Consider the following 27,273-nt stretch of genomic DNA (forward strand, 5'->3'; position numbering starts at 1 on the left):
TTCTCGAATTGGTGAGGAAATGGATTCCAGATATAAGGGACCAAATTATTTAATTAGTAATAGTCGAGTATCAAAGGATAAACAGGTTAATAATTTGGGGAAAAAGCTGCTAAACTTCATAAAAGAAAATAAACTCTATATATTGAATGGACGTATTAAGCCCGATTTTCCTGCGGAATATACTTGTTTAACTCATTTGGGGAAATCAACAATTGACTTTACTATATGTTCTGAACTACTTCTGGATTATTGTACGGAATTTACGACAACATTAATGGATGCATCAGATCATTTCCCCACAATAACCAAATTTCGAATATCCTCAACAAAAGGATGCAACATAAGCAAAATATAAATAGTTCAAAAATAAAATATAAATTCTCAAAATATCGGAGGGAGATTGACAAACAACTTAAAGCAATTCCAGAAATTACAAGTACTAATAGTGAAAAAATATATAATTTAATAATAACTATATTAAATGAATACAAATGCATAAATAAAAATACTAGACCTAACCAAGGATGGTTTGATTCAGACTGTTATAAAATGAAATTAACAAAACAAGTAGCATTGAAAAAATTCAGGAAAAACTCAACAGTATTCAACTTCAACAGCTATAAAAAAACTAAACGAATGTATAATAATCTTCTTAAAACTAAAAAATTAAATTATTTTCGGAAAATAGAACAAAGCTTAATTAAAAATAACAATAATGGCAGCATATTCTGGAATACAATATGAAGATTTCGGCCTAAATCATACTTAAATGGAAATACTGCTAAAATAGACTTTAATACCTGGAAACAATTCTATAATAGTAACACACTAAAAATAAAAATTTTTAGTTAAAAAACAAGTAAAAATTATACTCTTTCCATTTCCGACTTCGAGGATTCTATGAGCCAAAACAAGACAAACAAGTGGCAAGGAACAATCATTACTTTATTAATTTATCCATATGCATTTCGCCATCTAGGCCTCCTCAGTGGATATCCACTGAGGAGGCCTAGATGGCGAAATGCATATGGATAAATTAATAAAGTAATGATTGTTCCTTGCCACTTGTTTGTCTTGTTTTGGCTCATAGAATCCTCGAAGTCGGAAATGGAAAGAGTATAATTTTTACTTGTTTTTTAACTAAAAATTTTTATTTTTAGTGTGTTAATATTACCACCGATCCCATTGGTTTTAATAATCGAATTTATAATTCTATAATATATTTCCACAAATTAATATGGAAATACCACTAAACACAAGTATAGAAGTTTATAATGATATCTTGGATTCTGACTTTACAATAACTGAGTTGGAGGATGTTATTAGAAAATCAAAAAGCAAAACAACACCAGGATGTGACAATATTCCTATTGATTTCTTAAAAATATTATCAACTAGCTCTAGAATAATAATACTAAATTTGTTTAATAGTATGTACAAATCTGTGTATTTTCCTGAATCCTGGAATTCAGCCATTATAACAATGATATATAAAAAGGGTGATCCGTTCTCCCCTAGCAACTATAGACCAATAGCATTACTACCAGTAATAAGAAAATGTTTTACTTCACTTCTGGCAAATAAATTTAAGTTATGGACTAGAACAATGGGACTGGAAGCTGAATTTCAATATGCATTTACTACTAATAAAGGAACCGAACTTGCAATTTTTACTTTATTAATGATAATTCAACTCTATCTTTTAAAAAAACATAGGAAAATATATGCCGCGTTTATTGACATCCAAAAAGCATTTGATTCAATATATGTGCCTCTATTGATACATAATCTCAAATCCAGTGGTGCAAGTACTCGATTTACTTCAGTAATTTCAAAATTGTATCTAAATTATATTATCAAGATAAAACAAGGCAACAATATTTTTCAAAATTTACATTTATTTCGTGGAGTTCTCCAAGGTGATCCCTTATCTCCATATCTATTTAATTTCTATCTTATTGGTATTGATCGTGTATTTACTGAACCAACCGATGAAATTACAATAGGAAATAGAACTTATCATTATATTCTTTTTGCGGACGACCTCATGCTCCTGGCCCCAACAAAAATTTCACTACAAAGGAAAATAAATCAACTTAATAAATTTCTACAATCATTATATTTAACAATAAATCCTTCCAAAACAAAAATAATTATATTTCGTAACAACTGTAAGATATCTGAAAATAATACTAAAATATACCATGAAAATATCCTTCTACAAATGGTAAATGAAATAGACTATTTGGGAGTCAGGTTTGAGTGGAATTTATCCTTTAAGGCACATTTTAATAAAATAAAAATAAAAGCAAAACAAGCTATTGATAATTTGTTATTTCTATGCTCTAGATTAAAAGCTACTAACTTGAAAATTCACATTAAACTATTCAACTCAACAATTGTTCCAATAATATATTATGCAAGCCCAATATGGAGTTTAGATTATATATATAAATTAGAAATTCTTCATGTTTATTATTTACTCAAACTATTTCAATTGGAGAGAACAATTCCAGGTTACGCTGTGAGACATGAAGTAAATAGAATTTGGTTTTTTCCTTTTGTTTTAAAACGTATAATTAAATTTTATTACAGAATTAAATTTAAAAACGATAGTACAATAACATATCTTCACCATCAAAATATTATTCATAGTAAAGATCAAAAATTCAAACAATTATGGCAATACAAGCTAAATCATATTTTAAATAGTTTTGGTACATCAATACTATTGTTCAACGATAATATCAATGATTGGAAAATTGGTTACTCCCTTCTGATAGATTCTGCAATTTCACAAGCAATAAAAAGAGATCAAGACTCATTATATCAAAGCAGCTGTCACTCATGGTATATTAAATTATTGCAAATTCCATCCTCACAACTTTATATGATTCAACCAATAAATCTTAACGTAAAGCATCTAATAATCCAACTCCGCTTAAATAAATATTCTGTGTTTATTAATAATAAATATATTGACCTAACGAGAAACTACTGTCCTTTATGCAAATCTGAAGAATTTTCACTGCTCCACATAATTCAAAGCTGTAAAGATCTTCTAAAACTACGCAATTACTATAAAATAAACCAAATATGTCCAACTAATTCAGAACTGGAATTTAAATCAAATCTGAAAAATATTAATAAAACGGATTTATATAAAATTTACAATTATTTTGTAAAAGTTTCAGAATGTTACTATTTGTCAAATCAAAATTAATGTTTGTACAATCATCCGCTGTCGCAGGAAAGCAGATGATTCACTACATTTGTAAACATAATTGATGTTCAAACAAAATAAGAACTAATTTGTAGTGTATATTTTTAAACTTAAATTTACTATTTCTAGCTGTATTTCTCTTAAATAATTTGTAAAATTCCCCCTAAACAGAGAAATTGTTCTCTATTGTTAATACTAACTAATACTGTACTAAACTATATGATGTATATACGTGTATATTAATAAAGTATTGATTGATTAAAAAAAGAAAAAAAAAATTTAAGTATTTGTACAGAATCCACATCCTAATCATCAGAATGTTCTTAAAAATAACATCAAGATTATAAAAAACACTGACTAGCTCACAATAAACATCTGAATAATAAATAAACTAACAATTAACTTTAAATAAATAAATTAAGAAAAACTATTTTACTTTTTAAAGTTTTTTTTGTTAAATCTTTAAATATTCTGTCATCAATTATTATTATAACTTTCATTTTATTTATTAAATGGAACATTTTCTTTAAAACTAACATTCTAAAACATTCTGTTGAGATGTTTAGCATGAATATATATAACATGTCTTTATTCAAATTGTGATTTTATTTTGGTATAACACCTTTTAGTCCTACATTCACACTTTAGTAACAGAAATAAGATAAGATAAAATAAATGTAAAGAGTAAAATTAAGAAATAAAATCTTTAGAGATTTTATTTCTTAATTTTACCAAAACTATTCAGAAAAAAATTTCTAAACATTGAAAAATGTATGCATGTCATGTTAATTAATACAATTCTTCACCCTTGACTGACAGTATGGGGTTGATTTCACCCTATGTAATTTCAGCCTTATAAAAATCTAAGAAACTTTTTTTGCAAAACATTTGAAAAATTGCTAGCTTCCTGAATCAGTAGGTCATACAATATCTTGAAATTTTCAATTATATTAAAACATTTTGAGATAAAAATATCTAGAGTAGAATTCACCCCATACCATAGGAAGAAGTTAATAAGTTTCCACTAGCATTAACACATTGTAACTAAAAATAACTCATCACTCCACTGCTTGCTCATACTTATCATGACAGTGTGTTGGGATTATTTATAGTCTTTGATTTTTAAATATTTTTTCTTTTATAGTCTCAACGTATTTTTTATATTTAATAAATTTTAAATAAATTCCTAATAAAACTCTCAAAGTGCAATTATGTTTGCATTACATGCTGGTGCAAAGTTTATGATGAGACAAAAAACATAAAATTATATTTATTAGAAAAATAATTGCTGTAAATATAAAACAGTTGTTTTAAATATGAAGTAATACTTCATTCCAGTTGCTGATTTATATATTATGTATTAAAAATTACATTGTTTCTACTCAGTTGGCTAATTTATTCAAGAATAAATATATCATCTATAAACAAAATTTATTGGTTTATGTAGTAACCATTCATTTTACGTAAGTTATACTAGAATTGAGCAGAATGTAATATACACTAAATTACATATTTTTATAACAATTTAGTCAAAAAAACAAAGATTAAGAATCTAGTGTTTAAAAAAAATTGCATATCTAAAATAAAGAGAATACTTCAAGAAACAAAAGAAAAAAAGCTTTTAAATTTCATTGATAAATAAGCAAGTTAGAAATCTATGAAATTAGTGGTTTGAAGTTTTACACTTATATATTTCCAATGTTTCTCCAATCTTGACTAAATTAAGATTTTCATGTTTAATAATTGTGATATTGCTCAATAAAACAGTATTTTCTGGAACAGATGCAAATGATGACAGCATCATAAAAAGTTTCTTCTGTTTCGTGAAATATGTTTCTTAATACATTCTTGCATTTGTTTTTAGGATCTGATTAAATGTGGAGATGTTTGTGTAGGTTGTACTAGAGAATAATGTCCATCAATTCTTATAAAACATTGTAAAGTACTATTTTTTTAGTATCTTAGGAAACCGACTATAATTACGGTCGGTGAAACTTCCGTTAACCTAACGGGTACTTTACGCGGATTCGAGATTAGTTTGCCAGGCCTGGGCTTTTAAGCGTGCACCGAAAAATTAGTAATAACAACGATAAATATCAAGTCAGATCAAAAGTTCAAATATATTTAATTAGCAACTAGAATGTACTACGTACAAATATCAATAATCCAAACCAAATTTATTAACGAAAATCAACAAGTCAACCCGACAATAAACTCAGCTACTTAGCTTAACTTAATCTTAATTCCCCTTTGAAAATTTGACAAATCAAATACTTAAGAACTATGCACAAAATCTCTTACGAACTAAATGTCTATCCATCACCTCACTATACGAAGAAAGCTATTTCCTCAATCCTTTCGATATCGTCAAATCGTCAATCGAACTCCTATTTAACACCTTGGATCATCCAATTATCAATCTGGACTTCTATCAGAAAATACTTCGCTTTCGAATCTACCTCGCTCTCAACGTCGCCTCGATTTGGAATTCACCTCTGTTTGGACATCACCTCTCCTTCTTCGGTTAACGTACGGGTTTTATACTGTGAGGTGACGTCACACTTGAGCTGGGTTACTCCTCTTATTTACATACTTAGTTGCTAACATTAACTTTCTGTTCTGGCAGCTTTAAGTTTCCGACAAAGCTTATAAACCGTTTACAAAATATTTATCATAATTTTCTGGGATGTTTAAGACGGTTTATCAAGTATTTCTCTACTAGTGATTGTGGGGACTCCCCCCTCCATTTTTTTTTTCTGCGGACTGTTACTTCCGCCGGGCAGCGCAAGTGCGCAAGATGTTTCCTATGGCGCTTATTTCTCCGTGAGTTGTTTTATCTTCATTTTTCATTACTAACAAGAGAGTGGTGGGGAACCTTCGTCCTAAATAAACATAAACCCCAAACAAAAGATAATAAAACGGAAATAATAATAAAATAAAAATAACGTTCGGACTCAGTTCCTTACAACATTTTACATGAATATCATGTTTATACTACTTGTCATATACATAACCTAAACTACTTAATTTATATTCATGTTGTAGGATTATGTTAAGAAATTTTTTCAAACACCAACATTAAATGTCAAAATTATTAATTTTTATATTTATTATTATTACAAAAAATTTTCATAATTAAGTCCTCTTCAAAAGTTTTCAACAGCAACTATAAAATCTGAAGTAATTGATTTAACTTCAAGAGTAAAAACAACTAAGACAATAGAATAATAAATCTTACCTCTTTAAAATGATTCTTTAATTCTGTATTTTCTGTATTTAAACTGAAATTTGTAAAAATATTTTTAACAATTTAAAGGAAAAATATATATATATATAAAAACAATTATTTTTTTATGTAACATGACAATAAAGTGATAAAAAATATTTGAATTTTGTATTATTATTAAAAACGTTTTTAAACTCTATATTATAAAGCATATTAATAAACAAAAGTGTTTCATTAATTACTAATAAGATAATTAATATATAAAACACAACATTTATTAAAAACAAAAAAGCCTTTAATAATCAAAATCTCAAATTTTATAATATATTATATATAAATTAAAAAAAAAAAGATAATTCATATAAAATGTTGGTGCTGACCAAAATGTAAAACAAAAACTTTTATGACATTGACTTTCTCTTTTAGGCTACTCAGTCATTTCAATAATTGTTCCAAAATGCTGAAAGTCCTGTGTATAACAAATAAAAGTATCTTTTCTATCCTCTATTCAACTCATTTGTTGTGTGCAGGACTTTTCAAAACATTGACACAATTATTGAAATGGCTAAGTAGTCAAAGAAAAATTGACACCATGAAAGTTTTGATGTATTCCCTTTCATCAGCATTTTATACGAATTGTCTTTTTAAATTTATATTTAAAATTTTCTAAGAGTGACATCTGCATTCAAAAGTGAGTAATTATTCATTAAATTACAATTTTTTGATTTGAAAACTAAAACATTTGAATTCATTTCACTGTTTCAAAAAATACTTCCAATCTCCCTCAATTACTTTCCACTCCTTTCACTGAATAAACTGATCCAACTTAATAGATATAAACAGATAAGTTTGTCAAGGAGACAAACTCACCTGTCCAACTAATCATTCTTTCAAACAATTACACAATTATTCACATTTGATATGAATATTTATTATTTGATATTTAGCCAATTTTTGCAAATTTTAAATTATTAACAGACTATAAATAGAATACAAGCTATATTTTAATAACTTAAACATCATCATATACAGTAGGCTAGTTATAGGACAGGAAAGGTATATACTATAAAATATTAACTCAAAATAAATAAACAATATTTTTAACAATTCAAACATTTTCCAATACTGTATATTCTTGATTATCTGTGTGCAGATTATCCTATTTGAGGATTATCTATGCATAAATTAAATGGGATAACAAGTATGGTAAGTGCAGTTGATTCTTGAATAATTTGGCTTTACTTATGTGTATACTGTATTTTTTTCCGATTAAATAAGTTGCTTACAGAAAACATTTTGAATCATTTCCTTATCAATAAATCAATAATATTGCAAAATAAATGTCATTTTATGATGATATCTAGCTGACAACCTTCATTTTCGGTTACTAATACAAGAAATTCATAGTGAAATGTGAGATGCTATTTCTGAATTTTCTGTTTACATCAAAAGTTTATTCAACTCTAATCACATTAATTTTGAAAAATCAATTGGCTTTCATTAAAACAAACTTGTGGATTATCCATGTTTCTGCATTATCTGTTTCTCCATTAACTGTGATTAACGTGAATAATCAGGAGTATACTGTACGTCAAAATATCATCTTCAGGAACAACAACAAATGAACTAAATTAAACTTTTACATTTTAAATATGTTCCAACTCCCATATTCTAGTTCATTTATTGTTTTTAAGGATGGCATTTCGGACTATAAAAAATATTTGAATTATTGTTTAGTTAACATAAAAAAATCTAAATTTTTCTTCATTTTGAGTCTGTAGTACTTGTTGGTTTTAAAAATATATTTCATTTTTTATATGCAAAGAAAAGAATAATAAAAACTTACTGTTGAATGTCTCCTTCTAAAAATAAATGCTCAGCTGCTAATACAAAACAGGTTTCCATTGCTACAAGGTAATCTGCACAAATTTCTTGTCCATTGCACATTGCCAAGTTGTATGGTTTAAAACCAAGTTCATTTTTTGCCAATAAATCACCTCCATGTAATATTAGGCACTATCAATATAAAATTAAATTTTCAGTTATATTTATAATATACATATTATTAATTATTAGGTTACTAAATTAAATATAATATAAATATTAAATTATAATGAGTTATTCACTGATTTTATTACTGTAAATACAATACAATCTATCTAAAATAGAACATAACAGTACTTGTACAGATTTAGAGAGATGTTTTTATTAATGCAGAAGAAAAAAGTTGAAAAATACTATAACTCATATTTACAAGTACTAAAAAGTAAGTGCTTTATGTTGAAAGCATATGTTGAAAACACTGACATAGGTATGTGAAACACACAAAAAAAAATTCTATATAAAAGCCCAATCAATATCCATGGAATGTGTTAATTATCTTATTTCCTAAAACATATCACTTGATACTCAGCACCTAATTCATTAACTATAGTAGTTATTTTGATGATAACTCTTATATGGCCTAACCTACTTTGTGTCTTAGTGAACACAAACAACTTTGGAATACTCAGTAGTTATAGTATTGTATGTTTAAGGTATAAGTAATGGCCAATGGAGAGAATTTAACCACTCTGTATTGTATACCATTCAAAAAGTCACTAGGTGTCTCATCACATTTCGTGCTTCTCTTGACTATATGTTTATTCATGAATACAACTGGTTTTGTTCTTATCTACCTTCAATACCACAACTTCAGTCTCCGTTATTCCAAGCACATCTCTAAAAAGCTATAACATTAAGATCAGGTAAACCTCAAAAAATTCAGAGAAGTCTTTCAATGAAAATATTCTTTGTGGTCATCATTCAAATTTAAATAACTCTCTCAATATCAGTGTTATATATTCAGACATCAAATTGGGAGAGGGTGATGTATACACAGGACTGAATTGAAGCAATTCCCAATAAAATTAGGAGGAGAAAGCTGTCCCAAAAAATTACAATCTTTAAGCTCACAACAGTGATTAGCATTTTGTACTTTATATATCCACTTGGGCTTCCTAACATATACAGCTTTACATGCAGAAGTAACACACATTGCTAACACCATCATTTTCAAATTGACATAATGAAACAAACTGCAGATTTTCATTAAACATATCTCCAAATGCACCAATTTATAGAGAAGAGCAAACTTTTATCTTCCGTTATTTCAAACTGTCTTCAAAGACAGCTTCTTTAAATTTTTAAATAATAAACCATATCCAACTAAGAGTTTTTATATTAATATAGTATCAATGAAGTCATAGTATAAATATGGACCTCATTGATACTACATTAATATAAAAACTCAAAATCGTAGATCACGATAAAAGCGAAGATTACAAAAATTTAAAACACATTTTTAAAGAAATAAAATTTATATTAAAATATTAGAACAACAGAAATTAACTTCCTGTCCGTCACATTTGGTCAATTTACCATGTCATGCATATTTTGAATTGCCATTTCTTAACAGAAAATTGTATTCATATCTACTTTTCAGTAGCTTCATTTTTTTCATTCTTGATGATGGCTTTAATTCCTAACCTTTGAAAAACCTTTCAAATATGTAGCAATCTCTCTATCTCTCTCCTTGTTTCTTTTTGTTATTATTTTGATATATTGCATCTCTTCCCATTCTATATACTGAAAATTTAAAATATCTAGATTTTTGATAAGTATAGTGAATTCAAGAAATAGTACTTAGATTACATTTTGAAATTAAAATCCTATAAAAACAATTTTTATCACTTAGAAATTATCATTCTATTACAAACAATACAAGGAATGAAATAATAATTTAAAAAATGGATAACACTAAATGAGAAGCAAGTAATAAAAAGGAAAGAATGTAATGACTGCTGCAATGTACTACTAAATAAAAACCTAGTAGCAAAATATAAATGCAAAAAATGTGAAAAGACAATTTGTTTATCATGCATAGAGGTCTTTTGTACAACATATGTAATGAAACATAATAAATGCATAATAAAACAGAAAAATCTTTGCATAATATGAAAAATACAGATAAATTATTTTTATACTGTGGTTTTTTTTATTTTTTCATAAAAACTATAATGATGTATGCAGTGGCGGGGCAAGACCTAAATTTGATGTGGGCAAAGTACATTTCGCAAGGCCCTCTGGTGGCACAAGAAGACAAATTTTATAAAATAAAAAGCAGTTGAAACTGTCAAATTTTTATTCATAAAAATGCAAACTATATTTTTGACTAACATTAAAGAAAAATTAAAAAAATAGAAATTTCTTGCTTTTAGCCTTACTGGACTCTTTAATAATTGTATCGTAATTCAGGTTAAATGCTATATATGCATCAATAGATAAAACTGCCAAAGCTGAAAGTCTTTCCTGACCCATTGTATTTCTTAAATAATTTTTTATTAGTTTTAATTTTAAAAAGCTCCTTTCAGAGTAAGCAGTACTTACCAGTATTGTTAACAAAATTCGAACAACAATGTAAATATTTGGGTAAATTTCTTTCAAGTTATTTTCTGTAATGTATTGGAGCAGCTGTTTCACATCTTTAATTAAGTTGGGTAAGTTTGGGATCATTGTTTGTAATTCTTCATATAATTTGTAAGGTTGGAAATGACTGCTCTCACCCACTTGCAGGACTGAGTGTAAATCTTGACAGTTTTTTAATATTTTTTAACTTACTTAGATCATAGAGAAAACAAAAATTTTCAAAATGTTGATTTAAAGACACAAATCTCGAATCCATATTGCTTATTATAGAATCAATCATGGTGTTAAAAAAAATTTGTTTCATACCGGCTTTTGGGAGACTGTATAGGTTGATCGCTGCCTTCATAAATCGGACATCCTTTTCTTTTTTGCTACCCTTTCATTTTTAAAGCCTTTTGGCAGTTCATAACTGCTATTCTCAATAAATTGACGAGTGTCAGACAAGCATTTTTTGAATCCAGCATGAAAGTAATGTAAACAAACAGAATGGAAAATCCCAGCTCTGGCTGGCGGGAATTCCCCGTGATAGCAATGCAATGCCAGCAAATGTTGCTAGACTAAATAAAAACAAATTTGGTATGTCAATATATTTATCGTTTTATGACAAGTAAAATTTTTTCATTGCGTTCACGTCTTTTAAGTAATGCATAAACCTTCAAGGTGCAAGGCCCCTTGGACTGCGAGGCCATAGGCGGTGGCCCACGCCTTATGCCGCCTCTGGATGTATGTATGATTTCAATAAGATCCTCCCTTCCAGACACATTTAAGCTTTAGATATAACCATCCAATGGGGTTACCCATGGCACCACCTGGGGACATATTCAATGCCCACTGGCCAACACCAACATAATGCTCAAGTGAATATTTCATTACCCAGCATGGTGTGTGTGTGTGTGTGTATATATATATATATAAAAACATTTCATTCCAAGAACTCGATGTATTAATATTAATACATCGGTTCTTGGGACTTTTATATGCTTATATTATTTTGGCAATTCCTTTATAAAAGAAAAATCAGAAATTTTGTACACTAAGAAAACAATTATCTAAGGTGATATTCAGAATTATGTTTAGACATTTGGGTAAAGAAATCAACTCTCAAAAATCAGTAACTCTAATGCTTGTATATATAGTCAGTCAGTGACTTTTTTACTTCACACAGAGTCATTGCCTTGACTCTAGTAATATTGTCTTTAGGTATAAAAATTTAACAGTACACAGAAATACATAATAAAAGTTTTTTTTTTTATCAAATTCTACTATGTATTTTTCTTACAGCTTGTGCTTCCAGTTATGTTTTGTATACTATTAAATTCACAAGTATTTTCAATAAGTTATTTTCCTGGGGTAAATAAAAAGAACACTTGTTTGAAAAGTTCTTACAAATTATAGTTGAAGATTTAAAAATTCTGAACAAACATCTTTTAAAATTTTGTATTTTCAAGTTTGGAGTCTGGATATTCTGGTCATGAATAATTTCTAATAACAGATTAATTAATTAAACATTAAGATGACTTCAAAAGTCAAGGATATATTACATATCTGTCTATAATGCAATCACAAATACTTATGAATGTTATGTAGCTGCTACAACTAAAGCATTTGCTACAATATCAGAATGACATTAAATAAACCAAACAAGTAAAACAGCAAAGGGACAAGACTATGTCTCAGAGACTCACTACTAAGCAGGATCACTTTGATGCTCAAGGCAGGTTCATTCTCATTCTCCAATCTTCTTTGGTATTGCTGGTTTTGAGCAAAATCGTTCAAACTTTGCCGGCCTCGGCCATGACCACGAGGTCATCCACGATGCATTTTCAGTGAAATTAACTTATCCAATTTTGAAATTTCTCTCCATTGCATGTCGCCCCAAGTTGAATTTTTGTTGATGCCTAACAAAAATTTCCCATTTTTGGAAAAAAATCCTGGCCATTGTATCATCCAAAATTATTATTATTTTTTTTATTTTGCACAAACAAAATATATATATATATATATATATATTAATAAATGTAAGAAGAAAACAAATTATATTTTAGAAGTTAGTTTTAATATAAAATTATAATGACTAGCACCATCTACTTTCAAAAATGTTCCGTATCTCAGGTCAATTGGTCAAGGTCATCAAGTGGCAAACAGAGATACATCGGGAATAGCACAGGACAGGTAAATGGGTTTTTCAAAGATTTGTTTGTCAAAATTCGATTTAGCAACATTCGCTTTTTGAACTTCCCAACAAGCAACGCATGCGCAAATCTTGCACTACTCCCTGTTTGTAGAGAGTGTTGCCATTTTGTATTTTATTTTGACTTGGTTTTCAATCCCCTGACTACCTACAAGTCTGGTTATTTTTATGTGCGCATGACTTGGGCACTTAATACTCTGTGCCAAATTTCAATTCCTGACATGTACTCCTTCATACCTCTAAGCTGGTTACCCAGCTGGCAGTATGATTTTATAAATAAGACAGTCTTGTCAATAACAAAAAATTAGAACCAATTTTGATAATTCTGTGGAATGATTTAGAGACTCATTTTAGACAAATAAGTACTTGCAACACCCCTATACAAACTCTGATTTAATCTTTTTATGAGAAATGATACAGATATTTAACAATGACAATTGTTACCCATTCACATTTTCTGTTCCTAGTCATTAGGTTGCCTCTGCTCAAAAACAAATTAAAATTATTTAATTAACCCTTTTGCGACCGGGGTCCCAATCTATCGTAAACCTAATTGTTAAGCAAAAAGGCCAGGGTACCGATTGATTGTTACCCGTTAAAAATCGATTTTTATAAAATTTATCAACAACAGATGTCAGCACTTAATGGCAGCATCTTGTTTATTATCTGTTTCACATATTTTTGTCCAGGTGGTGTTTTGTTGACTTAAAAATTTTGAATTATCGCTTTTTTTCCCCTCAATTTTTTATTTTATGATAATTTTTTATTTCATTTTTAGCATATTCATGCAATAATATTACTATAATAAGTTCATTCATGCTATAATAAGTTTATTCAGTTATAATACGTCAACTAGTTATAAATATTCAAGTTATGACCTTCAGTTCTGATATTTTATATATTTTTTTAATTTTTAATTTTTATTTTGATCGAAAATATAAGCAAAAGTTACATGTATTGCTACTGGTAATCATATGTTTATTACAAAAATATATAATCTCGTTTGTTATGAAGTGAATAAAGTATATTAGTTCATTATATTAGTTGATAGCAGAATAAAGTTTTGATTTCAAATGAATGTTTGATATAATGTGCGATAATTTCACAATGAATAAATGTACATGCATAAGTGTTATATCGAATTGTACAGAACAATATTCTACATCATTCTGGCTCAGTGCCAATAAGAATGAAGTAACTGGAAAACGTTAATTTTGACAAAATTAACAAATTTTCAAGTTTGAATGTCAATTATGATATATTTTTTTTTTCTCTTAAATTTCTCTAATAAAATTTATTAAAAAATATTGTATTTAAAACTAAAGATATTAGTAAACGTATGTGATTTTTTTCATACGAATATAATAATAATTTGATTTTTGGTGAATTTTTAAATTTATATTGCCTGACTGACCTATATTGCTCTCAGTCAGTTTACAAAATAAATGTAAACAAGGGGTGGGGCAAATGGCGGCAAAAGGGTTAAAAGCTGTTTGTTCTAAAATTTTAAATTTCATTCTGCATCTGTAATGTATAAGAATTTTTCAAAAAATTATTCTGTTTTTATTCCCCAAATGATAACATAATTTATCAAAAGTATCTCTGAATTTTCATTAATTTCTGTTTACTATCAAATCTTAATACCAAAAGTTTGGTTCAGACAAGTGTAAATCATTTCATATAGAAAATGGAATCCTGTAGAAAGACAAAACTGCACTTGGAGGTAACGAAGTAGATGAGGGGAGGTCTATAAATATTTAGGATTCCAATAGGACAACCTTACAGAAAATTACAAATAAAACATATTAACAAAAGAATATAACAACAAATTACACTCATTAATGAATTTATGCATATATAAATTACTTACTTTTACACATTCTATATGGCCATACTTTGCTGCAAGATGTAAAGATGAGTTTCCACCAGAATCTCGTCTATTAATGTCAATATTATTTTCTTCCATATAGTCAGATAACCAATAGCATAATTTTTCCTTAAAATGTTATATAATATATAAGTTTCCAATATAAATTTTTTTATAACTAACAATAGTAATTAATTTGAATATATAAATAAGTCATTAAATCCTACAATTATTTACAATATGATTTAATAGCAATACTGCTATGAAATTTTACTATAGTTTAATTTTACTGATTATCTTTTATATGGATAATAAAATCAGTATTAAAAAATAATAAAATTAAAAATATTTAGTAACAATATACCATTATGAAAAGTTAATATTTTTTCATCTTGCTCCAACCTTTTCTCATTATATTTGAAATACAATCAAATCAATTATTAAGTTATTAGTTTATGTAAAGTAGATTTGTGGTCTGATGGATGAGGACAGGAATTTCAATGTTAATGAATGCAGTTAATACAAAATATCAGTTAATAGTAATACTAAGCATGCCATGACCTCATGAATTCAATAACAATTACATTATATCAATTAATACAGAGCACACTGCTTTCAGCTTTCCCAAAGTCACACACACCAAAGTGACAATGCACAAACCACATTATGACCAGAGCTGCATTATTTTTTAGCATTATTTTTAAACAACATATTTAACAAATAACTCTGACTTGAGACCTCTGATATTCATGACCTGTTGCTATAGAACTAGATAAGTTATTCCAACAATTGATTTTTAAAATCACATAATCTTTATTACGACTCACTGGCTAAAACTTAAATTCCAGAACTGAGTGTGCACTTAACCCACCTGACATTATCATAGTCATTTTTATATCTAGAAACCACTCAAACCTATGTATGTACAATAGGCATATGATAAGTGTTTTTAGCAACTTGTAGTGCTACAAGTGCCACAGTAGTGAGTTTTGAAATTAAATTTTTCTCCACAAATCTCTTCTGCATGCTCTGAACATTAGCATACAAAATTTGGTTAAATTTGGACTGCTACATCTCTCACTAGACAGTGTTGAATAATAAATTCTACAGTCTAGTCAAATTTATAACTCTGAATAATATATATGGTAAATAAAAATATTGATCTTTATTCAAATTGATAAGTACTTTTTTTAAAAATTAAATTAAATTCATAAAATATTAAACCATATTAGAAGCTATATATTTCTTACTAAAATAATATATGCTTACTCGTCCATATTTGGCAGCATAATGTAATAAAGATCTAGTCCCTTCTGGAGGTGCAACTTGAGTCACTCCTGATGTATGCTGAATTAACCATTGTGTCAATTCAAAATTGCCATGCTAAAAAATTAAAAATAAATTTTTAAATTATTCTGTCAACTTAAAAATACTTGTAGTTTCAAAAAAACTGAAAAAACATAACTGATAATTCATTTTGTAAATATCATTTAGTTATAAAGTCTAAAGACTCAGAGACTAAAGTAGTCATCCTTCAGTTGCAGAGAGATAATATCTGTGAAACTAAAGTATCAGTGTAATCCATCTGTTACTTTTATAATTTGATGTGATCAATCTTTTATGCTGTGAAATTGTGTTTTAGTCAAAATAGCCACACAAGATTTTTCTCTATTGTCTATTTTTCCTTACACCAATGATGAAAATAATTTTGATTAGTTATTCCATAACTTATAAACAATGTATTTGCCATATGTGAGATTGGGGTCTGCAGGATCTTGCCCACTGTCTAGGATGGCTATGAATTCTTACCTAAACTTAAGGAAGACAAAAGATCATTAGATCTCTGTCTACATCAGTCCTGACACCAGTTAGGATAAATACTGTTTGCATCATAACTCGTGATTCCTATAGTAACTTAATAGATCCAAGTGGCTGGTCTAATGACTACTTTGATTCGAGGGGCTAATTTGATTGGCAGAGGAGAGGGGGTTGCGTCAGTTCACGAAATGGAGGTGAGACAAATCCTCTAATAGACGAAACTAGATATTTATTCAAATACATAAAGTATATACAATGCATACAAATTATTATAAAAACCTAATAAAATTCAAAATACAACTATTCTAGACATATTGGCTAAATACTTCAGATGAAATACATCCACAACATGGCAGGACTACTGATTTAGCTATTTGCTTCCTAATCCCTTTTCCCTGGGGGGGAGAGAGCTCACATAAAATTTGTATATTATCTGTTAAGAATCCTTCCTTCTTATGAAGTCTTCTCCAACTATTCTGTCATTATGAGATGGATGTAAATGCAAAGCAGGAGTCAGAAGGAACTCCATCAACTGGCTATACTGCCAGTGGCTAGTGACCTCAGGACTAAGACAAAAAGTCTTGAGTGAAGGTGACTTCCACCTTTTATAGAAATTATGATGGGCAATCAGGTCTACTCTTGATGCAGTAATTTTCTGACTAACTTTCAATCTAGCAGGAACTTCAACATCCTCTGATTCATTGGAAGCAAAAGAGAGATGTTGAACTAGATAGCATTTTGTCTTTCTTCCTCTTTTATAAAATAAGTCTAATTTTCTACTAAATTTTACTTCTTTTTAGCATTTAAATTGTTCCTAAACCCCAAGTCCCTAAACCCTAAACACATACATGTTTTTGGTTTCATTATTTCTTTAACACAGAACCATTAGCTACTGTGTGCCATCACCGGTCATTTTGACCAATTCTCTTAAGTATTCTGTAAAACTGGTACAAAATATTTTTCATGATAAATATTATCATATACTTTAACTTTAGTTAAATATGGGTTGTTTAAATTGCACTCGTTAATAGAGTAAGTCTTCCTCTTTACAAAAGTACCACTCAACTAATCTCTATTACAAGCGATGCATTCGTGCCAACAATGAACCAACTCTGAAATCTTCTTTGAAAAAATTCAGGTTTGTACTGTTATACCCACTTTTTCACAGTCATTTTCACCTTGTCTGTATCATCAAATCATTGTCCCCAAAGATTATGTTTCATTGGACCGAACAGTTGAAATCAGAGGGTGCCAGGTCTGGACTGATCTGGAGGATAGAGCAACCGACCAGCCCAGATATGGTGCATAATGTATGATATCACACAACCTTTGACTGGAGGCACTGACAATGAGCACATCAATTCTGTTAACTTACTAAATGGAGAAATGGCATTTTTACTGAAAAATTAAACATCTGGTAATCTGTTTTCTAACCACTAAAGATAATAACATGTCAATTAACATTCACTGTAAGATGATTGCTGTGTAATGAAATATGTATCACTCATGAAAAACAGTCACAACTAGTGAAGGAGATAAGGTTTCAGTAAGATCATGATAGCATGGCAAATGACACACAACCCAGTCAAGTACCCTTCTGAACTCATCGAACAGGTGAATGGACTTGTGAAAGTAGATCATCATGTCATCACATTCTGTTTTCCGAATGGGATGGGTTAAATCTCCAACTCCATATGTACACTGCCATATTGAATGTTTAAAATTATTAGATTATTTTTTAATTCCCTAAGTTTCCAAAGTTAAAATCTTAGGAAAATACCTAAGGTTTAAACTTTTCAAATATTTGTTGAAAAAAATGGACCATTTTTATTTGCCATTATGAACTTTTACAAACCAAAAAAAAGGAAACAATAAAATATAACAAATGACTTTTAAGTAATTTTTTTTATTTTTTAGATAAACAACTTCTTTAAATAACTACCTATGTTTATTTGTAGTTAATGAGAAAAGTGAAAATTACAGTATTTTAATATGTTATATACTGTATATTATACTATTTTACATATATCATGATACTGTTGTATAAAATAAAAAGCAATTGCAAAATATTTATTCTATGTTTTTCTTTTATTTTATTATAATCTCTAGGTCAGATGATAAGAAAGGATGACAACTCTACTGGGGTGCATATACTTTTCATTTCAGATGGATCATTCTGTAACATCAAATAGATCAATAGATCAATCTTTGTCACATGATACAGATCACTTCTGTCCTGTGTTTTAGTTGGCTGAAAGTATACAAGTATAATCGAAATGTATTTACTCTGTGAATAAAATTGTTCACAAAATGTCAAAGTAAGAAAGTGCATGCTATACATTCTTGCCATACAATTTCACAAACTTGTCTCTTTATATTTATTTTTTCATCTCAGTTTATTGCATATTTTAACAATGATGTTTTTACTTACCATTTATAAATTTTAATTACTTTTTACTGTCAACAGTTAAGCATATTTCTTTGATGTCGATTTTAAACTCGACTTTAACCATGAAGGTCACCATCTTTAATCTTTTTCATTTGATCCAAATGATCCTACCTTTTGCTCAGATTAGTTTGATCATGACTTACTGATCCTAGATGGTGTTTACATATGCAGACAGAGATTGATCAAATCACTACAGTTCATTTGCATAAACAATTTGAGCAATCAAAGTAATCTTGGATCAGTTTGATTCCAAAAGTATATAAACCCCTGGCTTTCAATGGCTACTGCTCTGCAGGCATAGGGTATATAGTAATATGGCTTTATTTTAGTTTTAGAAATTTTCTGCAAGATATGCTGATGTAAGTTTTACACCTCCAAACATTAGTCAGACAAAATTATGGTAATCAAAACTTTATCTTTAACTTAAATCAAAAAAAATATTGCATAAACATAATCAAATTTCAAAAGCAATTAATGCATAATCAAATTTCAAAAGCAAAAAAATGAATTAAATATAAAATTCAGAGCCATTGAGAAAACTTAGGGCATAGCAATTTCTACCTTATAAAGATAATATTATTTCTACTAACAAAAACAAAATCCTTATGACTGCTTTTTATTAATAAAGAAACATTCTACATATTTCATTTGTTCAAAAAATAAAAGGTTAAAGGTGCCCACTCTACCCTTAAGCTCCATGGAAGCTCTCAATGGTCCTGATCAAATTAGTATTAAAAAATTTATTAAAAACAAACTAAAATTTACCTTTACAGCAACAACAACAGGATTTAAACCATTTTTGTTTTCATCTACTAAAACATCTTGATCATCGTATGTGCACAACCATTGAAGGCACTTCAAATGATTAAATGCAGCACATATATGCCATAAATTATTTCCATTGTGATCAGACAGATTTCTAATAAGAGCCGCATCCATATCTTTCAAAGCAGTTTTCTGTAAATATTTAATTGAATTTTTAATCATAACAATTAAAATTGGACAAAAAATTATTTTAATAATTACTTCATTTTACTTTTTCCTAATTTGTTTCATATTGTTTCAGATTTTTATATTAATATATATTTTTTATAAAAAATTATTAATGGAGTTGTATATACTTGTATATATGTTGCAGGGATATGATAAAAGTAGGGATTTGGTCAAATCCCTAAGGGAGATGATCAATTTACTGAAGATGTTAAAATAAAGGTTCGATATTGACATTTCCCTAATTAAATGAAGTGATTTGATCAAATCTCTAAACTGGTTTCGTGAAATGACAAAAAACGAATCAACAAAGTAAGAAGTACTTATATGAAAAGATAGAGATAATGCCAAGTTTATTTCTTTTTATTGAAACACGTTGTAGATTTGTGGCACCTGGAGTTACAGAGAACATTATTTTTTTTTACAGGCAGATCTATTTGTTTTGCATTGTACCTTGGATTTTTCACAGGAGCATTTCTTACATCCTTGACTTCTGAATAAAGAAAATTTTTCAGCAATTTTTCGCAAACTTAGCTTTATCGGTGGGACAGTGTCAGTAAATGTGGTTGTAGCTTTTTTTTTTTTTTTTTTTTTTTTTTTTTTTTAAGAGAATAAAGATATTCTTTCTAGACTATACAATAAATGAGTCTAATCTAGTGGTTGTAGCTATTTGAAGAGTGTTTCTAGGAAGCCAATCTTTTATAATGCCAACTGAAGTACCAATTCAGTATAAACCATTTTTTTTTTATTTAATACTATCCCAGTAATATTATATCCATCTAATGGACCTCTATCTGCCTTAGGTACTGTACATCAACCAAAACTGTGGAATTCACTAACACGTCCTTAAATTTCTTCAATGAAACATCTTCCATTTTTTCAGCTGATATTTTTAGGTATTTTGCGGCATCCAGTAGATTCTGTTCCATTAACACAATGTAATTTTACTTTGCTGTCAACTGCTTCTGTTTTTGATTCTATTAAAAAGGGGTGCACAACCTGCGGCCCACGGACCACATATGGCCCCCTTTCAATGTTTATGCAGTCCACGGATGGTACAGGCCAAATCCCTTCTTTAGAAGTTTCTAAGTATAGAACTTTTTCCCTTTCACAAGTCATTAGCACCCAACTGTTTTATGACTTTCCCTGAGGTGAGAAATGGGGGTTGAAGTTCTATTTCTAGCTAACACACTTTCTGGTTTAGATATCAAATATTTTAAGTCTAATACATAGTATTATAACAATTTTTTTAAGAATCAAATAGAATAAAATAATGTTAGAATGTCGTTTCCGATGTTATCAGGAAGTTTCTATTTTAGCGGAAAATTTTCAATTTTATGCTTCGAAAAACTTGCTTATTCGTCTAAATAGAGTCAAATAACATAAAAATAAGTGAAAATAGCGCTGAAAAACCATGAAAATAACGATTTTTTAGCATTTGTTTATATTCTAGATCCTGATTGGTATAGTCGAATTTGAATCAATCTTTTCTGAAAAGACGCTTATTCATCAACCTAACGCCATTCAAACTAGAAAAAAACCAACCAGAGTTCAAAAAGGAATGTACAAAAGCTATAACAACCAATAATTTACAACAATATCTCTCCATAGACTAAGAATATAAAAAACTTTTTTCGCATCAAATTTATTATTACATTGGATCAAGAAAATTAATACTGTAGTTGGAATAGAGTCATACGACTAAAAGGAAGCCGTTTGCACTAAAATATTTTGGATTTAATAATTATTTCAAACCGCGTCAAGCCATAAACTTGGGGTCGGCGTTTGAGCAGGCACGTAGGTACATGTGCTCCTGCTTTCGATCGTTTTTTTCGGCGGCGATTTTGATTTACTGGTGGAACATATATATCGTTCGACTTGTCTCAACGAGAGCCTTCATCTGATATGTGTTTTATGTGTCGTGCCATTTATAAGGAACTATAACGAAGACATTTTAGTAGGCTTTGGGCTTATTGCGGGCTTCGTGCGTAGGAGTAAAGTTTTTCGCCGACACGGGAGCTTAGTGGACTATATCGTAAGTGATCTTATCAAATGTTATATGAATCAAGCGCTTTTGTACGGTGTTATACGCTTCATCTAGGAGTACCAGAACAAAGACCATTGTTCTCTTAGAACCACGTGGTCGCTTTCTTCGCTTCTACTGTGAAGGCCCTTCTGTGTGGGGTATTACTGGGATCATCATCTGAAGCTCTATTCACTGTGCTATTACTGTACATTTATAAACTGTTTTCGTGCTGTTACGCCAGCAAACCTACTCGCCATAATTGTGTAAATCGCGGGCCTCGTATTGTCGCGATCGAGCTCAACTGTAGCTTGTTGGCTGTGTACATTGTCACGACTGTTTACATTATTTTTCGTGAAAGTCGAGCCATTTTTTACGGCGCAATAAGGGTAACTGTTGTAGCGGAAGGACAAAGCCAGTTGTCTCAGTACACGTGGCTCATTAGCTGATCGGCGTATCTTTTTCCTTTCGGCGTCGTCCAGCTGTCCGTCTTTATCTAGCCGTCCGCGCTGCCAAGCCATTTGGCGAAATCTAGTTCAAGCATTTTTTCTGGATCTTTCTTGACATCCCAATTGTCTGCTCTTTCGGTTAAGAAGTTTTGCTGATTTGTGTTAACATGGCTGAGTCTCAAGATATCCTCATGGGGCTAGGAGAGGAAATAAAGAAGAAGCTGTCCATCATCAAAGAATGTTTAGAGGCAACCCGCAACATGCGGACGGATCTCAAAGATAAAGCCATACAGAGTCTGGCTGGTGTGGGCAGTCTGATGCAGGAGCTCGAGAAAAGCTTTAATAATGTCATCAATCAGCAAAAACTCCACATTGACTCCCTCCAGCAACCTGTTAATAATGGCGACGGTTTGGGGAATTTAAGTCCCACAAGAAACAAGTGTACTTATGCGGACGTTGTGAGGAGGCCCTCACGTCCTGCTAACGATAAAGTTGTACTGGTTTATCCAGATGAGAATGCTGACAGCGAGGAGATTATTGGAAAAATTGAAAAGGAGGTGGACATCACCAATTTGGGCATAGGTGTAGCGGGTGTCCGCAAAATCAAAAAAGGGTTTGCTATAAACTGCAACAATAAAGAAGGAGCAGTTAAGTTGCTAAACACTCTAAAGAGCAGGGGAGATGTAAAAGTAAGAGCTCCCAGTCTAAGGGACCCAAGGATTATTATCCCAGGGGTTTCTTGGGGGATCAGTGAAGAGAAGATGAAAGAATACATCCTAAAACAAAATGCTCACATGCTCACTGAGGACCATATTAAACACGTCTTCTTCCTGGGCAGAGAAGAGAGGGGTATTCGGTCGTGGGTGTTTGTCATCACCCCTGAGCTCAGGAGGATGTTTGTGGAGGCGGGTGACACTCTATACATGGGCTGGAGGAAGAGAAAAGTATATACTTTTCACTACTACAAAAGATGTGGCAAGTGTTGGGAATACGGACATACTACTAAAATGTGCCACAATGAACTTCGCTGTACTGAATGTGCAGAAGCAAATCATTGCTCAAGAGAATGTAACGTGGAACCTCACGAAATGCTGTGTATTAACTGCCTGCGTTATAATAAGAGGTGCAGCCAGGATGCGGACCGTGTGGATCCCAGGCATGGGGCCCGTAGCTATCGCTGCCCTGTGTTAAACTACTACATTAAACTAAGTACTGACAGCACTAAGCAATAATGGAGCTAAAAATAGTGCAGATTAACCTCGATCACTGCTCTACTGCTGTAGATCACTTAATTAAGTTTGCTTTGGACCACAAGATCGATATAGCATTGATTCAAGATCCGTACGCTTCTTCTCGGATACTGGGTATTCCGGGGTGGATCAATTGCTATAGCCTTGGTTTGGCCTCTGCTGTGCTGGTTTTTAATAAAAGCATCTCGTCCTCTCTTATCGAGGAGCTATCGAATGAGTTTTCTAGCACTGTTTTAATTAGTGCGAATACTTCTAAATTTATTGTAAACTCTACTTATTTAAAACCATCTGGTGATATTGATGAACAGATTCTGGCCATTCATAGGCTTTTCTCTGCCTTTAAATTTCCTTACGTGATTGGTACTGATGCAAATGGTAGGTCGCCTGTCTGGTTTGACAGACTTCAAAATCCGAGAGGGGTGAGAATACTAGAACTAATATACGATTTAGATTTAGTCATTCATAATTTAGGGGGACCGCCTACATTCTCTTCCCACCAGGGAGAAAGCTATATTGATTTGACCTTAACTAAAGGTAGCATTAATATCAAAAATTGGAGAGTCTCGCTTGCTGAATCACTTTCAGGCCATAGGTATATTTTATTTGACGTTGAATTATGTACAGCTAGGACTCAAGAAACTAGCGAGCCTTTTAGTAAAAACTACAATGTCCATAGAGCTGACTGGAGCAGTTTTAGCGGAACATTCTCTGAAGATATTCCAGAGATTAATAATTTAATTCATCATAATCATCCGGTGGAATACATTATTCAAAAATACATAGAAATTATTCAAAAAGCTGCTGACAAAAGTATTCCACTCAAAAAATGGTATAGGCACTCTGTTCCCTGGTGGAGTCGTGAATTGACGGTCTCCAGAGCAGAGTGTTAATAGGTTAAGGCGTAGGTTTCAGCGATCTTGTGGTCCAGATCGTACAGATTTTAAGAAGCGTTATCTAGAAGCTAGGCGAAGCTATCAAAATTTAATTAAGTCTTCAAAAACTGAATCCTGGAAGAGATTCTGTACAGACAAGGGCAACATTGATCCATGGGGTCGCGTTTATAAATTATTAAAGAAGAGCTTTATTACTAGTTCTCCCAATTTAACTATCAAAAATGTTCAAGGCAAGACTCTGTACGATGACAGAGAAATTGCCAATATGCTCTTAAATCATTTCTTTCATACTGGATAATACTGATAATGATAGTGATTCTCACAGTGATATAAGGAACTGTATTCAGCAACCTTACCATATGGGCGATGATCTGCCCTTTGTTCATTCGGAAATTAAAGAGGTCATTCTGGCTCAAAAGAATAAGAAGGCGCCTGGTCAGGATGGGTTGAATGCGGAGATCATAAAAAATGCCTTTAACACCTCGCCTGACTCCCTTGTTAATATTTACAATATGTGTTTAGCTGTTGGTGTTTTCCCCACAGCATGGAAGCATGCAGTGGTGAAACTCATTCCGAAGCCAGGCAAAATTCTGGATAATCCGAAATCCTTTAGGCCAATTAGTTTGCTCCCTGTATTAGGTAAAATTTTAGAAAAATTAATGATCAATAGGATAAATTACCACTTAAATCTTAAAAAATTCCTAAATAAAAACCAATTTGGCTTCACTCCTCAGATGAGTACTGTTGACCCCCTGATTAAAGTTAGGGATATTATGCAGCATGCCTTAAGTAACAAAAATATATGCATTGTTATCTCTCTGGACATTTCCTCAGCATTTGACACCGCCTGGCCCGTCTTCATTCTACGCGAACTTCGGACTGCCGAAGTACCAAAGAATCTGTACGATCTCGTGGTTAGTTACTTTCAGGACAGGAAGGTATCTTTAAGGTATAATACTGTAGTATCCACTAGGGATGTTTCGCTGGGTGTTCCTCAGGGTTCTGCTTCTGGCCCAGCTTTGTGGAATATTTTAATGAACACTGTTTTTAGGATCAAGCTTCCCGCCGGTAGTGAGCTCTTTGCCTTTGCCGACGACCTGCTTGTGACGGTGACTGACAAAAATATTTATTCTCTTAAAAAGAAAGCTAGTTCCATACTAGCCAGTCTTCAAAATTGGGCTAATGATACTAAATTAAATTTTAATACTGACAAGACTAAATTACTATTTGTAACGAGGAAGCGTAAGATTAGTAAACCACCTCTGACTTTAAATGGGAAGGTCTTGGAGTATGTAAATTCAATTAAATACCTGGGGGTTACTTTACATGACAAGCTTAGCTGGTCGCCCCATATCCGTGTGCAGTTGGGGAAGGCTGAGAAACTGCTACACATGTTTAATAGAATTGCGACCCTACGTTGGGGACTTGCTTCTAAGACTTTAGATGTTATTTACGAGGGTGCTGTACTACCGTATCTGGGATATGCTGTAGGCGTTTGGGGGGACGCTCTCAAGTACCAAAAGAATAGGGATATGCTTTTAAAGTTTCAACGGCGTATTTGTATTAAAATAATTAAGGGATATAGGACTATTTCAAGAGAAACTGCTTTACTTTTAGCTAACAAATTACCATTGGATCTTCTGCTTAGAGAGCATTATGATTATTTTAACATTAAGAGGGAAGGTACATTGCACCTTAATAATTATTGTGTTCAGTATGCTATCCATGCTGGTGTGGAGCAGCTTCCTCACCCTGCATATTCACATGAAGGTGCATTGATCGATTATGCTGACCACCATCCGCTTAAGATATTCACTGATGGGTCGAAGTCCGAGCGCGGCACGGGGGCAGCTGTGGCTTTCCTGTCTGGCATGCAAGTTTTGCATTGTTTAGACTTTAAGTTACATCAGGATTGTTCCATTGTTCAGGCTGAAATTTTAGCTGTCTGGCATGCTTTAAATTACATAATTAAAAACAAGCTGAACCAGGTGTTACTTTGCATTGATTCGCAGACTGCATTGGCTTGTTTAAAAAAGCCTAAGATATCCACCAAGCTTAGTTTAGACATCTACAACTTATTCAAAAAGTGCGTCGCCTTGTACAACACTAAGGCCTCTTGGATTAAGGCACACTCTGCTTGCCCTGGGAATGCCTTGGCTGACCTCCTGGCTACTAGTGCACATTTAAATAGTAATATAGACTATTCTATTCTTCCTTTAGGGCATGCTAAGCATATTCTACGGCAGAGTTCAATTCAGCTGTGGGACTCCAGATGGCAAGCAGACACAAATGGTGCTGTTACGCATAGCTTCTTTCCGACTGTCAGTCACAGGATTAAAATTAATTGGGATCATCATGACCATTTCACTACGACTTTATTAACGCAGCATGGTAAACTAAATAGCTATCTTTACAGGTTCAAGATCA

General features: G+C 31.0%; 1 protein-coding gene across 5 annotated transcripts in view; it reads right to left on the bottom strand.

The window, feature by feature from the left end:
• LOC136980485 (uro-adherence factor A-like) overlaps window positions 1-27,273 on the bottom strand; it is a 147,246-nt gene that overhangs the window by 60,873 nt on the left and 59,100 nt on the right. For all 5 annotated transcript variants that reach the window (XM_067276605.1, XM_067276604.1, XM_067276607.1 and 2 more), the window contains exons 6-10: window positions 20,007-20,198; window positions 16,244-16,357; window positions 14,978-15,103; window positions 8,296-8,465; window positions 6,462-6,504 (exon numbers count right to left, since the gene is read on the bottom strand). In XM_067276605.1, coding sequence (XP_067132706.1) covers window positions 6,462-6,504; window positions 8,296-8,465; window positions 14,978-15,103; window positions 16,244-16,357; window positions 20,007-20,198 — 645 coding nt within the window. The remainder of the gene's footprint in view (window positions 1-6,461; window positions 6,505-8,295; window positions 8,466-14,977; window positions 15,104-16,243; window positions 16,358-20,006; window positions 20,199-27,273) is intronic.

Source organism: Centruroides vittatus, unplaced genomic scaffold (genome assembly GCF_030686945.1).
Source record: "Centruroides vittatus isolate TY-2023 unplaced genomic scaffold, ASM3068694v2 contig_7, whole genome shotgun sequence".
NCBI classification, from domain to species: domain Eukaryota; kingdom Metazoa; phylum Arthropoda; class Arachnida; order Scorpiones; family Buthidae; genus Centruroides; species Centruroides vittatus.